Raw genomic sequence first — 25,588 nt, 5'->3', positions numbered from 1 at the left:
ATGTTTTGGTCATCACATTAAAAATAACATTTAAATATATATTTATTTATATAATATTTGAATTTTGAAGTGCTGGAAAAAGATGTGTAAAGTACTTGAAAGCATTTCACCATTCCAGCCAAACTGGTTCCAGTTAGTGTTACTATATTAAATCCATGGTGAATGTTGCTGGTCTGTGGACGAAAGTACTAGTTCATTCACGGCACAATGTTTCTCCTGGTTTCCATGACAGCGCTGTTTGATCTAATAGAGATCTACGGTTAATAATGGAGAAATGTGAATGCATCTCACTAGATCTCGCAGCGATGTTATTACCCGAGTGGCAAATTCAAATGTTTTCTTTACCGGATCTCTTAGCGCTGTGTGGTAACAGTGTCGCTTGGTCGAGATCAGCTCGCGCTGCACAGATGTTGCTGGTCCGAACTGATAAACGATCCGTGAAGCACATTTATAGCGCAGTTTCGTTCTGCTTTCATAACGCTTGCCATTTGGATGTTGCACAACGTTGTGTTGGCCGCGTCAGCACGAATTTTGCCGGCAGGAAAAATGGTCCAAGCAATCGTTCGGTTTGTATGCGTACCGAACCGGAAGCTTCGAACCGAAACGGTTCAATACGAATACATGTACCGTTACACCCTTAATACCAGTACTGCAAAATAAGCTAAAGAAATCCCCGAAATCCCTGTCTCTTCATGATGTGTGTGTGTGTGTGTGTGTGTGTGTGTGTGTGTAGTTGGATATAACCAGAAGAATCAAACACATCGCAGTCTGTTGCTGTGTCTGCTGATGACCTCCTGTGACCTCTCAGACCAGACCAAAGGCTGGAAGACCACCAGGAAGATCGCGGTAACACACACACACACACACTTCAGTCACTTACACAGACTCACTTACACTCACTCACTCACTCCCTCACACACTCTGACTCACACACTCACTCACACACTCACTCGCTCGCTCACTCATTCACTCACTCACTTCAGTCACTCACACTCACTCACATTCACTCACACACACACTCACACTCACTCACATTCACTCACACACACACTCACTCGCTCGCTCACTCACTCACACACACACTCACTCACACACTCATACACTCACACACTCACTCGCTCGCTCGCTCGCTCGCTCGCTCACTCACTCACTCACTCATTCACTCACACTCACTCACACACTCACTCACTCGCTCGCTCGCTCGCTCACTCACTCACACACTCACTCACTCACTCACTCACTCACTCACTCACTCACTCATTCACTCACACACTCACTCACTCACTCGCTCGCTCACTCACTCACACACTCACTCACTCACACACTCACTCACTCGCTCGCTCGCTCACTCACTCACTCACACACTCACTCACTCACTCGCTCGCTCGCTCACTCACTCACACACTCACTCACTCACTCACACACTCACTCGCTCGCTCGCTCACTCACTCACTCACACACTCACTCGCTCGCTCGCTCACTCACTCACACACTCACTCACTCACTCATTCACTCACACTCACTCACACACTCACTCACTCGCTCGCTCGCTCACTCACTCACTCATTCACTCACACTCACTCACACACTCACTCACTCGCTCGCTCGCTCACTCACTCACACACTCACTCACACACTCACTCACTCACTCGCTCGCTCACTCACTCACACACTCACTCACTCACTCATTCACTCACACTCACACACACACTCACTCACTCACTCACACACTCAAACACTCATTCACTCACTCACTCACTCACTCACTCATTCACTCACTCACTCACACACTCACTCACTCGCTTGCTCGCTCACTCACTCACACACTCACTCACACACTCACTCACTCACTCGCTCGCTCGCTCACTCACTCACACACTCACTCACTCACTCATTCACTCACTCACTCACACACTCACTCACTCGCTCGCTCGCTCACTCACTCACACACTCACTCACACACTCACTCACTCGCTCGCTCGCTCACTCACTCACACACTCACTCACTCACTCATTCACTCACACTCACACACACACTCACTCACTCACTCACACACTCAAACACTCATTCACTCACTCACTCACTCACACACTCACTCACTCGCTCGCTCGCTCACTCACTCACACACTCATATACTCACTCACTCACTCACTCATTCACTCACACACTCACTCACACACTCACTCGCTCGCTCACTCACTCACACACTCATTCACTCACTCGCTCACACACTCATTCACTCACACACTCACTCACTCACTCACTCATTCACTCACTCGCTCACACACTCATTCACTCACACACTCACTCACACACTCACTCACTCGCTCACTCACTCACACACTCACTCACACACACACTCACTCACACACTCATACACTCACTCACACACTCACTCACTCGCTCGCTCGCTCGCTCACTCACTCACTCATTCACTCACTCGCTCACACACACATTCACTCACACACTCACTCACACACTCACTCACTCGCTCGCTCACTCACTCACACACTCACTCACTCATTCACTCACTCACTCACTCACACACTCACTCACTCATTCACTCACTCACTCACTCACTCACACACTCACTCACTCACTCACACACTCACTCACTCACTCACTCATTCACTCACTCAATTACTCACACACTCACTCACTCACTCATTCACTCACACTCACTCACTCACTCACACACTCACTCACTCACTCACACACTCACTCACTCACTCACTCATTCACTCACTCAATTACTCACACACTCACTCATTCACTCACTCACACACTCACTCACTCGCTCGCTCACTCACTCACACACTCACTCACTCACTCACACACTCACTCACTCACTCACTCATTCACTCACTCAATTACTCACACACTCACTCACTCACTCACACACTCACTCATTCACTCACTCACTCACACACTCACTCGCTCGCTCGCTCACTCACTCACTCACACACTCACTCACTCACTCAGTCACTCACACATTCACTCACATTCACTCACTCCCTCATTCACTCACTCGCTCACTCAAACACTCACTCGCTCACTCACTCACTCGCTCACACACTCACTCATTCACTCACTCACTCGCTCGCTCACTCACTCACTCACTCACTCACTCATACACTCACACACTCACTCACTCACTCACTCACTCACTCACTCACACACTCACTCACTCAGTCACTCACACATTCACTCACATTCACTCACTCCCTCATTCACTCACTCGCTCACTCAAACACTCACTCATTCACTCACTCATTCACTCGTTAGCTCACTCACTCACTCACTCACTCACTTCAGTCACTCACTCACTCACTCATACACTCACACACTCACTCACTCACTCACTCACTCATTCACTCACACACTCACTCACTCACTCGCTCACTCTTCTGTTGTTGTGTTGCAGGAGTTAATCTATAAGGAGTTTTTCTCTCAGGGTGATTTGGTGAGTTAAACTTTAGCTTATGTTTTCTTGAATGAGAATGATCACATGACCAACGATCACATGACCAAATCACATGTCATTTATTTACCTTCACAGCCAGCATGTGACCAATAATGTCAGTTGTTGCTTCAACAAAATGCTTATAAATAACTGTTGAAATTTCAATAAGATATGGAAAAGATGCTCAACAGTGTTGCAATATCATCTTGATTCACTGAATAAATATTAAACTGCTGTCTGGGTTTCATTAATCACTTATAGATTTGAAAGCGAAATCTAAAATAATGTATTATTCTTTTACATCATAGCATCTTTTAAAAATGTTTTTATTGGCTTAATTTCCAGGTTTACCACCCCTGAAAAGCTTGACATATTACATTATATTTACTTAAAAAAGTTTATGGAACATTTAGAATAAATAAAATATCTTTAAAAAGTTAGCGTGTGTGTTTTTACGTTTAAATATGATCCACCAGCCTTTTATGGTTGAGAATATGAAGGAAAATGTCATTCATAGACTCAAATTGAGCAAAAATATAAAGTTTGCTGCAGATGCTGACATTAAAATGAAATTCTGAACTTCAGATCTTTATATTAGTACAGCAGATACGCAATATCTGCCAATAATATGTCTTGGTAAGATGATATTTAAATGCTTAGTTTTATTATCAAAGCTGCATATAATGCAATGCAATACAAAGATGATTGACAGATGAATGAATAAACCTTCCTTAAAAGCCTGATGCACATATTCAATGAGTGCAGATTTGACAGAATAAAGACACGATGACGTTTGTAGAGTCATATAAAAGACTTTTACTTGATAAAAACACAGGACTGGAGGAGATTGTGTGCGATCATGTTGATCATCAGAGGCGTATCAAACATGGATTTATAGGGTTACACAGATTGAAAGCAGTTGTGTGTTTGTAGGAGAAGGCGATGGGGAACAGACCCAGTGAGATGATGGACCGAGAGAAGGCCTACATCCCTGAACTCCAGATCAGCTTCATGGAGCACATCGCCATGCCCATATACAAGTCAGTGTCCATGCTTATTCACTTTAGCCACTGTTTACATCCATAAATAATTCATTTTGTCTTGTAATACTACCAAGCATATATATTGAAAATAGCAGAGGGCCTAAAACAAAGCCTTGCTGCATGCCATAATTATTGACATTATCTAAGATTTGTCCCCGTTTTAAAAAGACAAAATGAATACGGTCTGATAGGTACGATCTAAACCACCTTAAAGCCTGTCCCTGAACACCAGTGTAATGTCTATCTCACTCATGTCAATCAAAGCGTGTTTTATAATCTATAGTCTCCAACACAACACTAAGATCAAGTAAAGCTAGTTTTGAGAACAGCCTTGATAAGTCACTCGTAATTTTAACAAGCCCATGATCGGCCCAGAATCCAGACTCAAATTTTTCATATGTAATATAGATTCATATATTTTCTTGCTATTTTAGAGAAAAAATTATTTTGTATAAAATAAAAAATGGTCATAAGTGCAATAATCTGCTGAGAGTCTTTCAATGAAAATTTCAATGAAATTAATTAAATTATATTTTAGTTTGATAATTTTTTTTTAATTAATATTCTATATTTTTAGGGGATTTTTTAAACTAAATTATATTTATGCTGTATTTATAATCCATTTATTCACTTTTTAACAGTAACAGAAAAAAAGTTGTGTGTCGGTCAAAAATTTCAATGAAATTAATAAATTATATTTTAGTTTGATACATTTTTTTAATTAATATTTTATGTTTTTAGGGGATTTTTTAAACTAAATTATATTTATGCTGTATTTATAATCTATTTATTCACTTTTTAACAGTAACAGAAAAAAAAGTAACAGAATTTGATGTGTATTGTTATGGAAAATAATACTATGCCTAATACTATTTTCGTCTCATTCATTTCCTGATTTTTGACCGCGAGGAGCACAAGTGTGACTATTGTTTTCAGGATCATTTAACCTTTTCCAAAGATGTCCATGATTTTTTTTTTTTTTTTTTTGCATGTGTGTTCACAAAAACCTTTACCAAGTTTCGTACGATTCTGATGAAGTAAACAATTATAAAAAAAAATAAAGAGTACCAGAGGGTTAAAGAGAGTATTCATAACTCTCATGAGGGATTTATATTCTAAAGCATCAGAAGTTCAATTCTATGTAAGGTAATGTTTTTAAGAACAACAGTTAGCTTCCCTCGTTCTTCAAAATTAGGAAAATATAATACATCTTGAAAACTTAATGCTGTCTTTGTATTGACATGTGTGTGTTTTTTTTATTATTTTAATAATATTGTAAAGAAGCAAAAAAAAAATCCTGTTAAATTTCTGATAGAAAACTGGCAACCGTAAGAAATACATTATGTTTATTATTTGATATGTTAATTTACCGACCTATTGAAGTCACACACAAACAGCTTTTTTACAATAAAGTTAGTAGAAACTGCACAGTGTCATTCACACAAACACCATCATGAAATTAAAAAAATACAGTAAACAGTTTAACAACATTAAATATAACATAAAACCCTAAAGTACATAATTGATTAAAAAAGCTATGAAGAAACCTGGTAATTTCAACAAAAAGTGTCACGCAGGGAATTGTGGGAATGTCAGTTTACGTTTTTTCACATTACATTATACAATGACTTGTTCTTTTTCACCTCCAAAAACTTTACAGTAAAACTGTATTAAATGTACGGTTAGATCTGTCAGAACAGATCGTTTTTTACAGCGTATGTATTTTTCCTCTCGGCTGATTTGTCCCAGGCTCCTGCAGGAACTGTTCCCGCGCTCAGCCGAGCTTTACGAGCGCGTGGCCGCCAACCGCGAGCAATGGGCCAAAGTGTCCAACAAGTTCACCATCCGCGGGCTCCCGAGCAACAACTCGCTGGACTTTCTGGACGAGGAGTTCGAGCTCCTGCAGTCGCAGGGCGCCTTCGGGGACGAGTCGCATCGCATGAACGGGTGCCTGGACGACGACTGCAACAAACACCACCAGTGACATCACAGGTCAAAGGTCAGAGCCGACACGTCTTCGGCGGAGCGCTGAACATTTGGACAGAAAACTAGTGTGAATTTGCCTAAAAACTTCAGCGAACTTATTTTGAAAATACTTAGACGCTCAAAGCCGTAGTGAAACGTTGTGTCAGCTGAGAGTTCTAAAGAGAACCGTTACAGTGTTACAATGTTACATTTTTTAGAACTTATTGTTTCAAAGCAGTTTCACAGTAACAAACAGGATAGAACAGAATCACTAATGCAAACTTAATCAAATTAGCTCTAAAAAGTCGTCCAGTTTTCCCGCTGTTTACACGCACCAGGAGAAGCTGAAGGAAAACTAAGCCACACGGAAATTAATGTTTTGCTTGAAACTGATTCAGGCGTCAGATTTCTCCATTCCTGAGATGCGACGGGACTGAGACGCACGGATCAGCTGATCGGCCTTCTGAAACTCTCTGTACATACACTTGTGTGTTTTAAAGGGCTACGCGGCCCTCACACTTTTCTTTCTCAGGATGGCAGAATGTGTGCGTCAAATGGATCTTGCCTTACTAAAGTTTGCGTTGCCTTCCTGAGGGACTGTATAAAACATTCAGCCTGTCTGTGCACAGTTCTGGATATATGGGGATATCAGTGTGTACGTGTGTGTTTGCACAGGTGTGACTGTACGTGCATTTGCCAAAATCTGCAGAGGAACAGGACATGAAGAGGGTGATGATGTCTGTTTTATGAAAAATGTGACTTTGCTTGAACTACTTTCTCTCTCACAGGCTAACCTGCAACAAGTGTGAATTTCACCATATTTCACCCTAAAATCAAAAGAATAAAAGACATGATATTTTGCTTTAGAGAAATCACAGACGGACACATAGCGATCCGGGCCTCATGTGGATTCCAGATCTGGGCCGACACTATGTTGCCGTCTGGGATAAAGCCTTTTTTAGGACCATTCATCCTGTCCTGACATCATTTTTGTCTGTTATTTATTTTGTTATTATTATTGTAGGATTAGTAACAATAAAAAACCCTTGTGTGTGTCAGAATTGCGTGATATAAACTCACAATTGTGTGTTATAAAGTCAGAATTGGGTGATATAAACTCGCGAGAAATAAACTCAAAATCAGTCAGATTTGCATTTTTATATCTTGCAATTCTGACCTATGACACGCAATTGTACGGAGGCGTATTGCATTCACTTGAAGAAAAAAAATCTACTCTGTTTTTCTGAATTGATGAGTTAATTTTTTCATGAGAAAAAATTTGTTTGCTCTGTTCTGAATTAATGAGTTAATTTTTCATGAGAAAAAAGTTTTTTTTATTATTAAATTAAATTTTAAATTTATTAAATTAACTCGTTTATTCAGAAAAACAGAGCAAAATATTTTTTTCTCATGAAAAATTAACTCATTAATTCAGAAAAAACAGAGCAAAATATTTTTTTTCTCATGAAAAATTAACTCATTAATTCAGAAAAACAGAGCAAAATATTTTTTTTCTCATGAAAAATTAACTCATTAATTCAGAAAAACAGAGCAAAATATTTTTTTCTCATGAAAAATTAACTCATTAATTCAGAAAAACAGAGCAAAATATTTTTTTTCTCATGAAAAATTAACTCATTAATTCAGAAAAACACACCAAAAAAAAAATTCCATGAAAAATTAACTCTTTAATTCAGAAAAACAGAGCAAAAACTTTTTTTCTCATGAAAAATTAACTCATTAATTCAGAAAAACAGAGTAGATTTTTTTTTTCTTCAAGTGAATGCAATACGCATCCGTACAATTGCACGTATATATCACGCCTTTCTGAGATAAAATGTCAGAATTGTGAGATAAAAAGTCGCAATTACCTTTTTTATTTTTCATTCTGTGGCTAAAACAAGCTTCCCTATTAATATGAGTCTGAATGTTTAATTGTCATGAAATTAATGTCATAGTGCAAAAATGTTAATGGCCCAAAAAATGCAAGTCATTGATTTTAGATGAAATATGTCCGTTCTGGGGAAATTGTACTGATGTTTGACTGTAAAATGACTATGAGAAATGCATTTCTCTTTAACCCGAAACACGAGAGTAAAACTACTGTTTCAGAGAGCCAGAGATCCTTCACACACCTTCTGCTTCAACATTAAACTAGTCTGAGAGGAAAAACTGAGATATTTATGATAAACCGTCAGTCCACTATTAAAGTTACAGGTGAACGTTCAATGGAAGGAAACGTTATGGATTTCTGGCTTTTGAACGTTTAATTTTTCTAACGATTTCTGCTGTATTTCAAAGGGAAAAAAAACAACACATGTTTAAAATAAAACCATGCTGGCCTGGCAGTCAACTTTAAATAATTTAAATGTTTTCTTATAGAGTTTCTTATTTCTCCATTGTATTTTAAGTTGATGCTATTATGACAGATATGATGCTATTGTTTTCTTGTGCAATAAGTGGTTTTTGCGTCGCCTCGTGTACATAACATACGTTTCTACAGGATTACTTTTTACACACACTTTGATTCTATTTTCTGGTATTTGTACACGTTTGTACTGTAGGTGGCGGTAAATAACATTGTTTTTTTTTTTGTTTGGAATAAAAACCTTCTCTCGTGTCGTTCATACACGGCTCTTCTGATGGTTTTGATTAAAGGGGGGGTTGACTGCGATTTCACTTTTTTCATTTTAAATAGTGTGTAATGTTGCTGTTGGTGCATGAACAGTATCTGCAAAGTTGCAGAGATATTGTCTTTTAAAAATCAGGAAGTATATTGCCTACAAAAATTACTCAATTGGGACTACAGCTGGGTTTTAGACGTCACTAACCCACACATTTACATCAACCCTCCCTCCGAATATGCAGAAAAGGGCAAGACAGCTTCCAGAATCTCCACGAGTTCAACACCGGATTCAACAAGAAACAGTTACTAAAACATGAAGCAGATCCGACTTTAAAACCAGAGGCAGCAGTTGTTGGGCCACAACCTGTAAGTAGGCGAAGACTTCATCATTTTAAATGTATTTGGATGTATAATTCCAGACGTAGCCTTGTGTTTTATTTTTTTCAAATGCCAGCGCTAGCTTTATAGCCACTATAGGCTACTAGTTATGCTATTTTGTATCTACGACAAACGCGTACAAACATTATGGACCTGAATTTTGTATAAGTACTAATGTTGTAAATGTATTTTTCATGTATATATGCTTTGTGTGTGAGTGTGAGTGAACATTTGTTTGTGTGTGTGTGTGTGTGTGTGTAAGCTCCATGTGTGTCATAGGTCACGCTGCACTAGACAGATGGATGAGGCGTGTAGAGTGAGACACTTTTATAAGAACAGCCGAACAGTCGTTTGCAGTTCAGTGTTGGACATTGAAGAAAATAAAACACACAGTGGCTTATGTACTGTACCAGTGTTATTTTAGTAGTATTTATATACTGTTATAAATCTCTCAAATCAGTACTAAATATTAATTGTCTTTTGAGTTTGTTTTAGTAAGAGCTTTAGTCATTTTCATTCGTTTTTTTATATTTAGATATATGAAGAGTTCAGATGCAAAAGCTTCTAAGTGCCATTTGAAATTTTCTTCTAGAATGATCATATTTATCAAGCTTGTATATTTAAGTTCAGTAATTTCACTTAAATTGCAATGAGGATTACCTATTAATTGTTATTTAAGTGAAATTACTGAACTTAAATATACAAGTTTGATAAAAATGATCATTCTAGAAGAAAATTTCAAATGGCACTTAGAGGCTTTTGCATCTGAACTCTTCATATATATTTATATATAACTGTAAACACTAGGTCTATTTATACTCCAGTGCTGTTTTCTGATTGGTCAACCCCGTGTTGAACTACTTCCTGTTGTTTTTGTATGAAGTCGATTGTAACGATCATAAACACACGCATGTAAAAACTTATTTTCCATTCTCTATGAATCATGTTTTCAGTGTCCAGCGTCCCCGTAAGAAGGTTGTGTCTCCTCACGTAGTCTCGCTCTGAACGCTCTGATTGGTGGAAACCGTCACCCGTCCATGTCACATGACGCATTACATCACTGGATTGAGGTCAGGCCTGGATTAGACCGAGAGAGAATGGAGAGATTAGGAGCTGTTAGTGCTCAAAAACAGGAGGAGAAAGGAAAGAGGAAAAAGAGAACGAGTGAGACACATTGAACATATGCACTCACTCAAACAGATTTAGTGATTTAGTTTGTGTACACATGCGCTTTGTTGTGTGTTAATGGCCCGCTTGTTTGGAAAGAGTTTTTCCAGCTTCCGTGATTTAACATTACTTTCATATTCAGGGATTGTTTTATGATGTTCATCCGCACTGAAGGATTAAACACAGATTTCTCTGCAAAATAGTTATACAGTTCAATTCAAAACACATAATGACCATATGTTCTATATTGTGAAAATCAGCCACCAAAAATAGATATAAACACATTAGAAAAATAAAATAAAATATGTAATTCATTAATCAAGGCAATATTGGCTAAAAAGTGCAATTGTTCTGTCTGCTTTCCAGCTGAGTGTTAATTGCTGTGATATCATTATACCGGTCCTTTATATATTGACATTATTATTATTGTATAAAATTCATTGGTTTATATTTGCCTGATAAAATGCATCCGTCACTGTTTGGAAAAGAAAATGTAGTTTTAGATGTGAAGTTTGTTCAGACATGATTTCATAAACACTGATTATGTAGTGCTGATACTTCACGTGTTTCATTAATAATTAGAGCCTGATATGTGGAATTATAGGGGAAATCGTGTTTGATTAATATATTAAACATGCAGTAAATGTGCATGAAGTGCAGGAGAGCTTCTCCACAGATGTTTGTTTGGCTTTTTTAGAGACTTTTGATGACATAAAATGAGAGAAGAGAAAGAATTCAGACTATATGTAGGCTAAGTCACTATATATATCGATTTGACAGCACAGGAATGATGAATGTCTGAAGCGGTTTAATCTGCACTGAAGTGTCTCACAGAAGGTCTTTACGGGAGATAGAGTTCAGGTAACGTCTGTCCAGCGTCAGTCACTCATGAAACTCACTGACCGACACACGAAGAGAGTGAAAGAGACTGAGAAAGACTGAAGTGAGAGACAGTAATCCAGACTAATTCACTTTGTACAGCGCTGGACTGTAAGAGGATTGAAACATTTTCTAAATTAGATCAGTAAAAATAACAAACTGCAAACCAACACAGAGACAGACAGACAGTTACTGTTGACAGACAGACAGTTAATGTAGACAGAAATACAGATACTATAGAGACTGATACTGTAGACAGAAAGACAGACAGATAGATAGATAGATAGATACTGTAGACAGACAGACAGATTCTGTAGACAAACAGACAGACAGATGCTGTAGACCAGAGGTCTCAAACCCCACTTGACATTTAAGTTTAATGTTAGTGCGGCCCGTCGTTGCGTTTGCCGCGTTTTTTTTTTTTTTTTTTTTTTATCCCTTATGGGCTACTATAGATAGTCTCGTGACAGCAATACGGTGGGTTTGTTGTCATTAGTTGTCATAGCTCACGAACTTGAGCGCGCAAAATATGTGAGCGCGATATGTGAACAGGCCCAAGGCGAGCTACCACCACCAAATCAGGCCACAGTGTTAGCTCGCGAGCGACGTGTTGGAGACCCCTGCTCTAAAACAATGTGAGAATAATCATTTTGAGCTTGTAATATGTGTTGTGTCTGAACGCGTTCAATGAACGATAGTTCATGAATTAGTTCATATTTTGGGAGAGTGCCGAAGTTACGACGTCACTCTGTAGGCCAAAACGCGGAAGTGAGTTAGCATTTTAGCATTACGGTTTTTGCTAAATCGCCTGAAATAAGGTCTGTGGTGAACAGAGCCTCTGGATATTTTCACATTTTGATCTATGAAATAGAACACACGGTTATAACCTGTTTGTGTTTTTTTTTTAAACTTTATTGTGTCTGTGTTTTTTAAAATCTTTATATAGGCTTCAAAATGTATAAATTTTGGATTAACTTGTAAAGATTATCTTGGAAGACAAAACGTGTAAGGGTCACAACCCTTTGTTAAAGACAGATCTTATTTTTTTGCGATTTTCCAAAAGTCTATGGGGAAAATGCTTTGCTTTTCGACTGAGGGAACCCATACGCCGCTAGCTTCGCGTTGTCCTACAAAGTGACGTCATGTGTTGTGTCTGAACGCGTTCAATGAACGATAGTTCATGAACTCGTTCATATTTTGGGCGAACGTGAACTGAACGTAGCCTACTGTATTACTGCCTGATGAACGTTACAGTGAACTCGTTCATTCTAGTGTCTGTGAACCGAGGAGGCGTCGTAAGATCATTTAAAAGGCTTTTATGAGGTCGGTGAGGATGGGAAAGTCTTACATGTCTGTGCAAACTTTCCCCGTCGATAAAATAATTGTTATCTGTGGTTGTATATGGGCTGTGGCAATAATAATAGCCTAATAATAAAAAAAGAAGCTCGCAGCAACATATGGGAAAAAAGAACTACAGTATGAACTAGTTCATTTTAAAATTTGTGAACTGAACTTTGAACTAGTTCATGTAATGAACTTGATCCAACAGGTTGATAAGAAGGTTTGCTTTGATATATGCAAAGTCAGTAATTTGCCGGAGACACTATACATGTGTAGAAAGAATTATTTGTATTTCCAAAGCAATAATTGTTTTTCTAACTATAATAAAAGGAAATGTGCCTTCCGAAAAAAGAAAAAATCAATATAAAATACTATAAAAACAAATATGACTATCACAAAGATGTTGTGTATAAGAAAAAGAAAATGAACTTCAGCTGTCAGAAGGACAGCTCATGAAGAACCAACCATGCACAGAAAGGAATGTTCGAATTCAGAAGAAACGTTAATAATACAGATTGAGAAGATTGGATCAGTTGTGCTCCATTTTTGGAATATTTTTTTATTTTTTTATTTTTTTATTTTTTTTGAATACTTGATGCGGCCCGGCCTGACCCAGACTCTATCTCCAGCGGCCCCCAGTTAAGTTGAGTTTGAGACCCCTGCTGGAGACAAACAGAAAGTCAGAGATTTCACTGATGTATGAAATGATAATCATCCCACAGTGAACATTCAGCACTTTACAGTAAGGTTGAGTTATATTAACATTAGTTAACAGATAATACTGCATTAATGTTTATTGTTAGTTCAAGTTCATTTCAACATTTAAATACTCTGAACTAACATTAATAAACAATTAACATTTGCATTTTTACTAACATGATAAATGTCGTAAGAAATGTATTGCAGTTTAGTGTATCGTAGTTTATGTTAATGTTAACCAATGAGAACTAAACGTTACCTTTCAATTCTACAGTTCAGAGATAAAAGGCAAATGTGAAATTATTATTATTAGACTGATGGAGATATTCGAGGATCATGTCGTGGGATTTGAAGTGTTGAAGCCTGACGCTGTGAGTCTCAATCATGACTTTAATTAGCTTGTGTTTCACAGGTGAGACGCGGCTGATGAGGAGGATGAAGATGAAGGTAGGTGACGTTTCAGGATCATTTCTTCAAATTAGGCTGCAGGTATTAAATTCTTCTCTCCCAATTAAAACACACACACACACACACACACACAAACTTTTGGAACCCTAATTTAGAAAATGTCCATATCTGTTTTTAATTTTCAGTCTTTCTGCCGCACTTGTGTGTGTGTGTGTGTGTGTGTGTGTGTGTGTGTGTGTGTGTGTGTGTGTGTGGCGCTGGGGATTAGGAATCGATTAAAGGCAAATTGAAGAAACTCCGGCTCTGGTGTGTCTGTGGATTAGAGGGAAAGAAATGAATCATATTTTAAGTCCTGAGAGTCTCTGAACCCGTCTGCACTGAACATGCCATATGCTGCATCCATGCAGATTATACACACACACACACACAAGCACGTGTACACACATTCTCTCTCTATCTCTCTCACACACATAAAAACACTCACACACACATTCTCTCCTACACACACGCACACACACACATTCTCTCCTACACACACACACACACACACACACACTTCTGTGACTCTTCTTTCCATCTTAACATGTTTATTTCTGCATCTCTCTTTCTCATAAAACATGATGGACAAACACATGATGGTTTAATAAGTGTGTGTGTGTGTGTGTGTGTGTGTGTGTGTCTGACTGTGCGCATGCGTGTGTGCGTTGGCCGAAACTAATAAAAAAAATATCCAGCTCATATTTAATCATAAATTAAAAAAAATATGCATGAAGAATAAAGAAATGCATAAAGAAAATAGAGCTTCTATTAGGATTGAAATATTTAGCCATTTAAATAGTTTGTGTTTTTTTATTATTATTGATAATTTATAAATGTATTTCATAAATAAAACGCTTATGCATGCATGCGAGGATTTACTTGTTGTTGTGTGCATTTGCATTTTTTTTTCTTTATGTATTGATTAATTTGTTTGTTTTTTAACACAAGTATGTATTTGCTGGTTATTTTTTATGTATGCATGTTTGTTAGTTTATTTGTTCAATCAGTTATGTATTCATTCATTCATTTAATAATGTATTTTTTAATTAAAAATTAATCGACTAGTCCTGTTTTTATGGAAAGAAAAGTTTATTTATAACTCATTGAAAGTCTACAAAACTCTAGAAGCAAACACAATGAAAAAGCAGGACATTACAATCAAAAACAGAGAAAAAAAAAAGTCGATTTTTGAAAAATTATGATTTTGTACAAACAGACATTAAGAGCGTCGGAGCCTATAAAAGCTGAAAACCCCTGAGATTGACGAATAAAACAAACACTGATTGTTGGCAGAATCTAAACGTTAAGAGTCAGAGAGTTTAATTCCATGCAACTCAACACATGATTTCATTCAAGTAAAGTTTGACATTGAAAAAAGAAAGAGTGTGTGGCGTCTCAAACAACCTAAATTATAATATCAATTAAAGAAACAGCTATAAAACACAAATGCATCATCTTGGGCTCTGTCGTCTATCTGACACACAAAAGCACTTTCATCTCCGCTCTTCAGTATCAAAAGCAGCTTTTTCATAAACATATATGACAATATGTTTCTGGAGATCCTGAAGGATGATATAGTCTAATGATAATGAGACACCTCCTAAAACATCAAGACGCAGCCTTTGCAGTACAGATGATGAAGATGAAGATTGTCAGATCGAGGTGATCAACGCGCTAAACACTTGATCTTCGCAGTTGATGATCTACTATCTACTTCATTCAAACACTCGAGAGTTGGTCATCGTCTTTAGAAACATCTCCAGAACTCAAAATGCCTCATTTGTGCACGAACGCTTCAGAATATGGGTTGGACGTGATCACCCTGATTCTTACAAAAAAATAAACGAACCCTTTAACATTTCCACTGCGCGAAATGCGCAATAAGAAGGGTTCGTCTACGCGGCGTGCGTTGCGTTTGAAGAGTGCACGGACTTTCCCTTCTGAACGCCCTACAGGACCTGGAACTTCCAGGAGTTTTGGTCCTTGTAGTCCAGACAGTCCGCGGCGCTGAAGTTCAGTTTCCAGGACGCCGTTTGGTCTTTGTAGTCTAGGCAGTCGACGGCGCCGAAGCCCAGGGACGCGGCGCTGTAGCCCTGGGACGAGAGCGAGGCGGGCGACTGGCTGAGAGCGCCGCTCATGGAGCCGGTGATGGGGCTGAGCGCGCCCCCGGTGGCCGACAGCTGCGGGTGCATGGGAGACAGGTACGAGCTGCAGTCCAGCCCGGTGAAGTAGGACGAGGAGGTGGCGTAGCCTTGCCCGTACGCCGGGGCCTGTGTGTAGGTCATGGGGTACCCGCCGGAGCGCTGAAGGCACGTCCCCGACACCGACAGCGGGTCCGGCAGCGGCGAGATGGACGCCGGGCTCCAGATGGACACGGTGGCGCTGGTGGAGCTCGGGGTGATGGAGGTCCCGGGCGGAGGCGGGGGTGGAGGAGGGCTGTAGGTGGTGCCGGCGTTGGCCTCGCTGACGCTGGGCTCGCGGGCGGGCGAGGACTTCTTCTTCGGGGGTCGGGGTTTGGTCTGGCCGCTGGTCTGCTGCTGCTGCTGCTGACGGCACTTGGCGCGCCGGTTCTTAAACCACACCTGCGGAAAACACACAGTCGGTTACGCGACAGGACGCTGGGATGCCTCTCCGACGCACGGAAGATGCTCGTGTCTGGTATGAGTTGTTTTAAATATAATTTATTTTTGTTGCTTGTTTATTTATATTTCTGATATATGTACTATAGGCCTTATTTACATACACTGTAAAAAAAATTTGTTGGTTTAACTTAAAAAATTAAGTAACCTGGTTGCCTTAAAATTTTAAGTTGATTGAACTGGAAAAAGTGAGTTAATACAATGAAGGAGATTCATTTAATCATCAGAAACTCAAAATAATAAGTTATCTCAACTAACTAAATAAATTATTTAAGTTGATTTGAAAAAAGGAAATATGTTGTGATAACGAATCTTGAAAATATTTTTTACAGTGTAGCTTATACAGAAACACACACACACACACACATATATATATATACATATATATATATATAGCCTATATAAACTATTAAATATAAACATTTAGATGCGATCAACGGATTTGACAGCACTAATTAATATATATCAGAAATACAAATAAACAGCAAATAATTGATTAAGTGTGATTAATCGATTAATCATCATGATTAATCGATGACTCGCGCCAACATGTAATTCCCGATTAATCACATCTAACATAAAAGTTTGTTTAATATAATTTGTGTGTGTGCCTGTCTGTATATGAATATATATATATATAGTCAAATCACGATAAATCAATATATATATATATATATATATATATATATTGTGATTGATTGATATGATAGCACTATATAGGTGACACTTTACAATAAGGTTCCATTAGTTAACATTCCTTAGATTAGTTAAAATATAACCTAACAACGAACAACACTTTTAAAGCAACTATAATCTTAGTTAATATCAATTTCAACATTTAATAATAGAGTATTAATTTAAAAAAAGTAGGCTATCTGTTAATATTCCTATTTAATGGGACAGGGCTGACATGAACTAACAATAAACTGCTGTGTTTTATTCAATAATGTTAATAAAGATTAATATACACATTTTTGCTTATTGGCATAAATGCATTAACTCAAGTTAACTCATGGGACCTCCTTTTATATATTACGTGTGTGTGTGTGTGTGTGTGTGTGTGTGTGTGTGTGTGTGTGTGTGTGTGTGTGTGTGTGCTGGCCTCACCTGGACTCTGGACTCGGGCAGGTTGATCTTGAGCGCGACCTCTTCCCTCATGAATATATCCGGGTAACGCGTCTTGGCGAACAACGCCTCGAGGATGTCGAGCTGCGCGCGCGTGAACGTGGTTCTCTCGCGCCGCTGTTTGCGTGGCGTGTCTGAAAACACACACACACCAACTGTTCAACATCTCGTCTTCAATGTGCATCTGTTTCTATCTATATGTCTGTCTATCCACAATATGTTCAAAAATATAATTGTAATCGCATTTTTTTATTACACTTGTAAAATAAAAAATGTATGTAGTAGTATAAATGTTATGTTTTTACTTAGTCTATAAACCTTTTAATTAATTAACCGGCGCGTTGTTTTTTAGTTTCTTGAAATAATATAATATGTCTGACTCTGGATTAATAAAGGTTTCACTGCAATTGATTAAACGGGAAACTAGCATTAATTATCTCAATCAGCAGCATTAATTATTATATCCGTGTTTTACAATGATAATTATTTCGTTTCATTTTGCTCAACGATTATCAGACTTTTACTAAATAAACCAAGCCTTTTTATATTTATACAATTTATATAATAATTATCGAAAGATTTTTTTTTATTTAAAAAAACAATAGAAACTGTCGCTGTGAATTTCCACATGGGTGTCATTTTAGTTCATCGCAATCTTTTTCATATTTTAACAGCTCAATTGAATGGATATTCGTTGATTCGACTTAACATTCGATTTTTAAAAAATTAATTCGAAAAATTCTATGCGTGGCAAATTTAAAATGAAGTTTGAAATAAAGGTCTAATCTATAAACTTTATATAGCCTAGCTATTTTCGATTGCAGTAACTCTATTTAGTCATGATAGCCTATCTTTAATAAACGCAAACTATTTTATCATTCTGAGAAGCAAAAATGGAGTGTAAATCATATTTATAAGTAGGCTAACTCATTCATTAAAAAAGTTTTAATATAATGACGTTTAATTTCAGCACGCTTCTAAACGCATTTATATGCATAAAAACTTAATTATGAGAGTTGTTTAATATAAAATGATATAAATATTATAAGGATAAGCCGATCAGCACTTTTACGCGCAGTTTAAATATAATTTTTACGCGCTTTAAAATATACGAAGTTTAAATACCATAGCCTATTAGGCGCAGTTTAAATATATATTTTTATGCGTATTAAAAGTCACATCTGAACTATAAATTGCATAAAATCCGAAATGCATAAATCCAAAAAAAAAAAAAAAAATCAAACGCAGTTAAATAGTCACTTACTGGGATATCCGACGGCGGAGTGCAGGAGATCCATCCCGGTTCCGGACAGAGTCAAGCCGTTGACGGAGTAATGAGGCTGTTTCATGTAGGACATCATGACTATAAACTCTGTCTCTCTCTCCTCCTATCTCACTCACTCTCTCTCTCTCTCTCTCCCTCTCTCTCTCCTTCTGTTTGTTTCTGTCTGAAATGGATCTTTATTTTTACGCAGGCTGGTTGTCTGTTAGTTTCGGGTTATTTGTTCTGTGTTGATGTGAGATGCTGATCCAGCGGGCATCAGCGGTCGGTGTGTCCGGTTCGGGTGTTCGGTGCGCTCGGTCGCTCGGTGCGCGTGCCTCCGTCTCCGTCTGATAGTGTTGAAGTGAGGAAGAGGAGGAGGAGGCGGCTAATTAGAGAAGAACAAGACCTGAACAAACCCCTCCCACCACATACACCCCCCCCCCCCTCCTCTCTCTCTCTCTCCTTTCAGATTCAAGAAGTTAGATATATTGCGTTTATGGGGATAAAAACACAATACAAGATAACAATGTAGGCCTATTTGAATAAAGTAATAAAGTTACTGTTTTGTTAGTGTTTGTTGCTCATATTATATTACTCCTCTATTTATTTCTAAACTATCACTCTTGAATTACAATGCAACAAATTACTACAAAATATAGCCTATTTTTGTAAAGGTTCCCGTTAAGTTATTATCTGGACGTTCAAAAGATCCAGTTTTTAAAAACCGAATGCGAACGTTAAGGGATCATTCGATTTTATCGACATCCAAATAAAATATTTTTTTTTTTTTAAATAAAAACGTGTCTGTTTTTGTGCAACACCTTTAAAGACTTCACACGCACTGTCAGCTTTATTGGTTATTCGAACGTTAGAACGTTCCATTTCGTTTCTTCAGGCGAGGAATGTTATTTTTGAATGTTTTCTGAACGTTCTGAAACTAGTAAAATTTAAAAATCGTTAGACGAACCAACTGAAAAAAGGTTCCAGGAATGACGTTTTCAGATAACTTTGAACGAACGTTCTATTAATGTTATTATTGTTTATAACTTTTTTCGCTGTTTAAAGAATTCGTTCATTTCAAAGATGTGTCCTATTTATTTCTAAACATCTAAAACGTTCGCAGAGATGAAGAACGGACCTGTCTAAGCTTCAGAAGTTCTGTGATAAGAAGAACTGAATCTCCGTTTAATGATCAGAGATGTGATGAACGTCTGGTCGATGTAAAGGAACTGTTATGCGCGTTCAGTTTCAGAGAGCAGATTACACGTCACAGTCGTACAAAAACACATTTCATTATTTCACATCGCTGCAAAATACTGAAATAATTGGAGTGTGTGTGCGCGTGTGTGTGTGCGCGCGCCCGCGCGCGTCCAAACGGGATTAAAGAAACAAAAGGACCCAGTGTTCCACAAATCCCACAAATATCCACCAGCATCTCTCTCTCTCTCTCACTGCTGTTTTTTTTTTTTGTATTATAGTCTAATGAATGTTCATTTAAATTCATCATCTGTGTTTTATTTTATTTTATATTTAGCCTAGGCCTACTTGAGATAATAAAGTAGGCTAAGATTTTTCCACTTGTTAATTACAAATATCAATAATAGGTATAAGCTATACATTTCTGATGTAATATTTTGTAATTAATAAAATGATTACGCTATTTTTGGTGTTTTACTTCCTCTGCCAAAACTATAAGAAAGAAAAATAATAGTAAATTGACAAAATCCATCCGCCCGTTTGGTTTCAAACCTTTATATCTGAACTGTAGAGTTTATCTCCTGTGTTTCGTGTGTCTGCTGTAACTCAGGCTATCATTATTATATTGTGTTGACAGTTTTCCAGATTTGTGTGGTTTGGCGGGAGTTTGAGGCTCGTGGATCTCTCGGTATTGTCATATGATTGTGAGGATGTAAATGAGCGCGTGTAAAGCGGATTCTGCGCTTGTTAATTGAATCGGATTTCTTCTAGTTTCAAATCCACAGAAACTCTATAAGGGGTTTATCAGCAGATATAAAGAGACACAGACAGTATAACAGCCTCTGTTCAGACCTTTCATATCTGTCATATCTCTGCCATATCCTCAGCAGGCCGCGTCTCACACTGCCGGAATACACGACAAGAAACCCGCATCTTCTTCATCTTCATCATCATCATCATCATCGTCGTCGTCATCATCATCGTCATCACAGGATTCATCGCGTCTGCACGAAAGTTGGTGAGTTGAAACTGTTTTAATTTGGGGGGAAACATCCAGAAACACGCACGCGCTCACTCAGACACACACCTGTTCATATCCAGTTGACACACACACACACACACACACACACACACACACACACACACACACATCTAGACTCAACACTTTCTGAACAAGTTTCGTATACTTTATCTTTTAATCTCTACTATTATCACAAAGTATAAATATTTGATTTATTTAAGTATATAAACAAAAACAAATTGAAATCTATATAGATTAGACCTATCTATCTGTCTATCTATCTATCTGTCTATCTATCTATCTGTCTGTCTGTCTGTCTGTCTATCTGTCTGTCTATCTATCTATCTATCCATTTATCTGTCTGTCTATCTGTCTGTCTGTCTATCTGTCTGTCTGTCTATCTGTCTGCCTGTCTGTCTGTCTGTCTGTGATCTATATATCTATCTGTCTGTCCGTCTATCTATCTATCTATCTATCTATCTATCTATCTATCTATCTATCTATCTATCTATCTATCTGTCTGTCTGTCTATCCGTCTGTCTGTCTATCTGTCTGTCTATCTATCTATCTGTCTATCCGTCTGTCTGTCCGTCTATCTGTCTATCTATCTATCTATCTATCTATCTATCTATCTATCTATCTATCTATCTATCTATCTATCTATCTATCTATCTATCTATCTATCTATCTATCTATCTATCTAACTATCTATCTATCTATCTGTCTATCCGTCTGTCTGTCTGTCTGTCTGTCTGTTTGTTTGTCTGTCTATCCATCTATCTGTCTATCTGTCTGTCCGTCTGTCTATCTGTCTGTCTGTCTGTCTATCTATCTATCCATTTATCTGTCTGTGATCTATATATCTGTCTGTCCGTCTGTCTATCTATCTATCTATCTATCTATCTATCTATCTATCTATCTATCTATCTATCTATCTATCTATCTATCTATCTATCTATCTATCTATCTATCTATCTATTTATCTATCTATCCATCCATCCATCCATCGGTGGTGAGGTATTGGAATTTTCCATGTCTCCTGAGTGTGTGGCACTAGGACCCAGTGAAGACTGAAATTAAGGACACATCCACCACATAAGAAGCTTACAGTATTTAATCTGCAGGGCCTAAAAAACACCACTCACTCACACAAGCACACAAACACACACTCGCACACACACACACACACACACACACACACACGCACACACACACACACTCACTCACACAAGCACACAAACACACACTCTCTCTCTCACACAAACACACACACAGCTTGTAAGGCTACATGCCTGGACCAAATTGTACGTTCACTGATGTGCAGATCTCGGCTCGGCTCCTGTGCACATGTTGTTTTTGTCATGTGTTGATCAGTTCTGATAGTTCAGTATAGTGTGTGTTAGAAGTGTGTGAACGCCTCTCTCGGGTCTCGTACAGAGGGTTTATAGAGCTGAACTCAGGCCCTCGGCTCATTTCTACTGTATAAATGCTTCAGTAACATGTGTTTATTGGTTAAACAGATATTTCAATGGTCCTCTGCCATAGTGACAAAACATCTAAACATTTAGACTTGAAGTGCACACAAAGCATTTGACTGGTTAAATGAGAAGGAAATGTAGTTTTGGGAGAGCTATGAGCTTTTCCAGTAACAGATACCGGGTTCAGGTTGGGAATGCATACGGTATTTCTCAATGAATGTGGTTTTGGATAAAAGCATCTGTCAAATGCATTCAGGGCACACTTCTGATCTGGGAGTCGAACCCATGGCCTTGGTGTTGCGAGCGCCATGTTTGAGCAACGTTTTCCTCTGGACACACTCAAAATGTTCAAGCATCAGCTGTGTAAATCTGCTCTAACACCCTATCATGGTATTTACAGCACTGGATACACACGCATAACACACACACACACACACACACACACACACACACAGTTCAGCCGATTTGTCATAATATGCTTTATCTGAAAAGTAAGTATCTTACCTCGGGATAAAGAGGGGAAAGAGGCATTTGTAGTGTGATTGTGAGCAGAGGACGCGACAGAGACGGAGAGGAGAGAAACTGACGGACACTTTAGTGGAGTTTAGTGTCGCACAACTGAGGAGATGCTCAGAAGAACATGAGAGTGTGTGATACACTTGACAGGTACATGTGTGTGTGTGTGGAGATGAGCTGAAAGAAAAGGGCCCAGCGAGGAAGAGGAAGAGAGTGGGCGGGGCTTATCCTCCTCATGTTTCAGACTTGCTGTTTTGTGCTTTGTGTGTTTATTAGACATCTCGATGTTACGGTTGTGTGTGTGTTCATTAGTTAACATCACTGCAAAAAAAAAGGCTTTTCCTCCTTAGTATTGTGGTCTTGTTGCCAGTCCAAATATCTAAACATTTATAGATATCAAGTCTTGTTTTCCGGGTAAATTAATCCAAATGAAGTGAGTTTTTGCTTAAAACAAGCACAATTTTCTTTTTAGATTCAATTATTAGATTATTAAATTATTATAAAGATTATTTTTCTTTATCCATTGGCAGATTTTTAGCTTTTAAACCACTGTAAAAATGAATATGCTTTATCTAATCAATAAAATTGTGGCAACAGATTACAAGCAATATTATTTATTAAATTGAACAAATTAGAATTGAGTAATAGTTAATCAAATTAATATTCTAATTAATTCTAATTTGTACAATTTAATTAATAATATTGCTTGTAATATGTTGCCACAATTTGATTGATTAGATAAAGCATATTATTCTTTCAGTACACTTAATTTTGATTAATTCACTTTAATATCTTAAAAAAAAGAAACAATTTCTTGTCATTTTACTCATCTAGTAAATGCATCTTGATTTAAGAATTCTTATATATTTGGATTAGAAATAAGGCAAAAATACTATTTTTGCAGTGTATTAACTAAGATGAAGTATCCACGAGAAAATACTTTTGTTACAGTATTTATTCATCTTTGTTAATGTTAGTTAATAATAATCCAGCTGTTCGTTGTTTGTTCATGCTAGTTCACAGTGCTAATTAACAAATACAACCTTTGATTTTAATAATGTATTAGTAAAATTAATATGAACTAATATTAATGAATGCTGTATAGAAGTATTGTTCATTCTTAGTTCATGTTTACTAATGAGTTTAGAGCGGTTACTCTTGAGTTATTTTAATTGAACTAAAGCTGAGGTTAGTTCTTGACTAGTTTAGGTTACACTTATAATTAACTATAATAACTAATTATAATTAACTACATGCACTTACTTTAGGCTTAGTTCCATATAATTAAGACCAATTTAAAGAAATGACTATAGTAATTATGTAACGTGTTACATCACTGTAAAATAAAGTACAAATCATATTAAACATCTGTCCTTGTTACAGTACTGAGTGATATTAATTAACAACATGTACTTACTATAGGGTTATTTTATGAAATTATGCATAATTACTGTAATGTGCATGTAAAAAGTGTTAGGTCATCAAAATAAAGTGTAACACTTTATAATAAGATCTCATTAACATTAGTATAGACCAACCATGCGCAATACACTTATGATGGTATTTATTAATTAATTGATAATTTATTCATTAATTAATTAAAAAACGTTCAGCTCAGGTCCATTAATGTAAACGGAACCTTATTGTGAAGTGTTACCAATAATATTAACAAATACAACTTTTTAACAATACTGTGTTAGTAGCCTAAACGCTGAAATTAACATTAATTAAGATTAATAAATGATAGTTTATTCATGTGAACTAAAGCAGCAATTTACTAATAAATGTTAAAAAATAAAACCGTATTGTAAATTGTGTTACCAAATAAAATGTTAATAAATAAGTAGCCTAATATAAATTCAATGTTTTTTTAAAGATTCTCAAAACTCAAAATGATCTGAAACACACACTCGCAGTTGTGCGAAATGTGATGATGTGGTTTCGTGATTGTGTTGAAGACATTCATAGATGAGCTGATGAGACATATGAAGCATCTGGACTCTGGCAGATTGATAATCCAGACAGCAGCAGGTGGCCGTCTGAGTGTGTGTGTGTGTGTGTGTGTGTGTGTGTGTGTGGAGATTATGCAGGTCGACATGCGCTGTAGTTCTGGTATACACTCGACCTGCGAGTGTGTGTGTGTGTTTGTGTGTGTTTTCAATCAATAAACCTCTAGGACTGCTCTTATAGGCTAGTGAATATTGTGAAGTGCAACACATTGTGACTTAATCAGATTACTTTTTCAAGTAACTACAAATTAACACAATTCTTTTATATTTACAACAAATATCTAGGTTACTTTTTTAAGGAATAAATCAATATTGTAACGCATTACTTTC

General features: G+C 37.5%; 2 protein-coding genes and 1 long non-coding RNA gene across 7 annotated transcripts in view; 2 read left to right on the top strand and 1 right to left on the bottom strand.

The window, feature by feature from the left end:
• The window catches only part of pde2a (phosphodiesterase 2A), a 123,656-nt gene extending 114,557 nt beyond the window's left edge, over positions 1–9,099 (top strand). For all 5 annotated transcript variants that reach the window (XM_089121589.1, XM_089121593.1, XM_089121591.1 and 2 more), the window contains 4 exons: positions 734–846; positions 3,426–3,464; positions 4,398–4,504; positions 6,257–9,099. In XM_089121589.1, the coding sequence (XP_088977715.1) occupies positions 734–846; positions 3,426–3,464; positions 4,398–4,504; positions 6,257–6,491 (494 nt within the window). In that variant the 3' untranslated portion in view covers positions 6,492–9,099. The remainder of the gene's footprint in view (positions 1–733; positions 847–3,425; positions 3,465–4,397; positions 4,505–6,256) is intronic.
• A 4,881-nt stretch (positions 9,100–13,980) lies between these two features.
• Positions 13,981–25,588, top strand: part of LOC148973425 (uncharacterized) — a 17,283-nt gene continuing 5,675 nt past the window's right edge. The window contains exons 1-2 of the long non-coding RNA XR_016146914.1: positions 13,981–14,051; positions 21,122–21,252. This is a non-coding gene — a long non-coding RNA (uncharacterized LOC148973425). The remainder of the gene's footprint in view (positions 14,052–21,121; positions 21,253–25,588) is intronic.
• otx5 (orthodenticle homolog 5) lies at positions 15,095–19,380 on the bottom strand. The gene is made up of 3 exons (XM_039670067.2): positions 19,038–19,380; positions 17,756–17,907; positions 15,095–16,591 (listed from the first exon to the last, which is right to left on the bottom strand). The coding sequence occupies exons 1-3, from the start codon at positions 19,132–19,134 to the stop codon at positions 15,959–15,961; spliced, it is 882 nt and encodes a 293-aa protein (XP_039526001.2). The 5' UTR covers positions 19,135–19,380; the 3' UTR covers positions 15,095–15,958.

This window comes from Pimephales promelas, chromosome 16 (genome assembly GCF_988280905.1).
Source record: "Pimephales promelas chromosome 16, fPimPro1.hap1.1, whole genome shotgun sequence".
Taxonomy (NCBI): domain Eukaryota; kingdom Metazoa; phylum Chordata; class Actinopteri; order Cypriniformes; family Leuciscidae; genus Pimephales; species Pimephales promelas.
The sequence above is the reverse complement of the archived record's forward strand: the minus strand, read 5'-3'. Positions and strand labels throughout refer to the sequence as shown.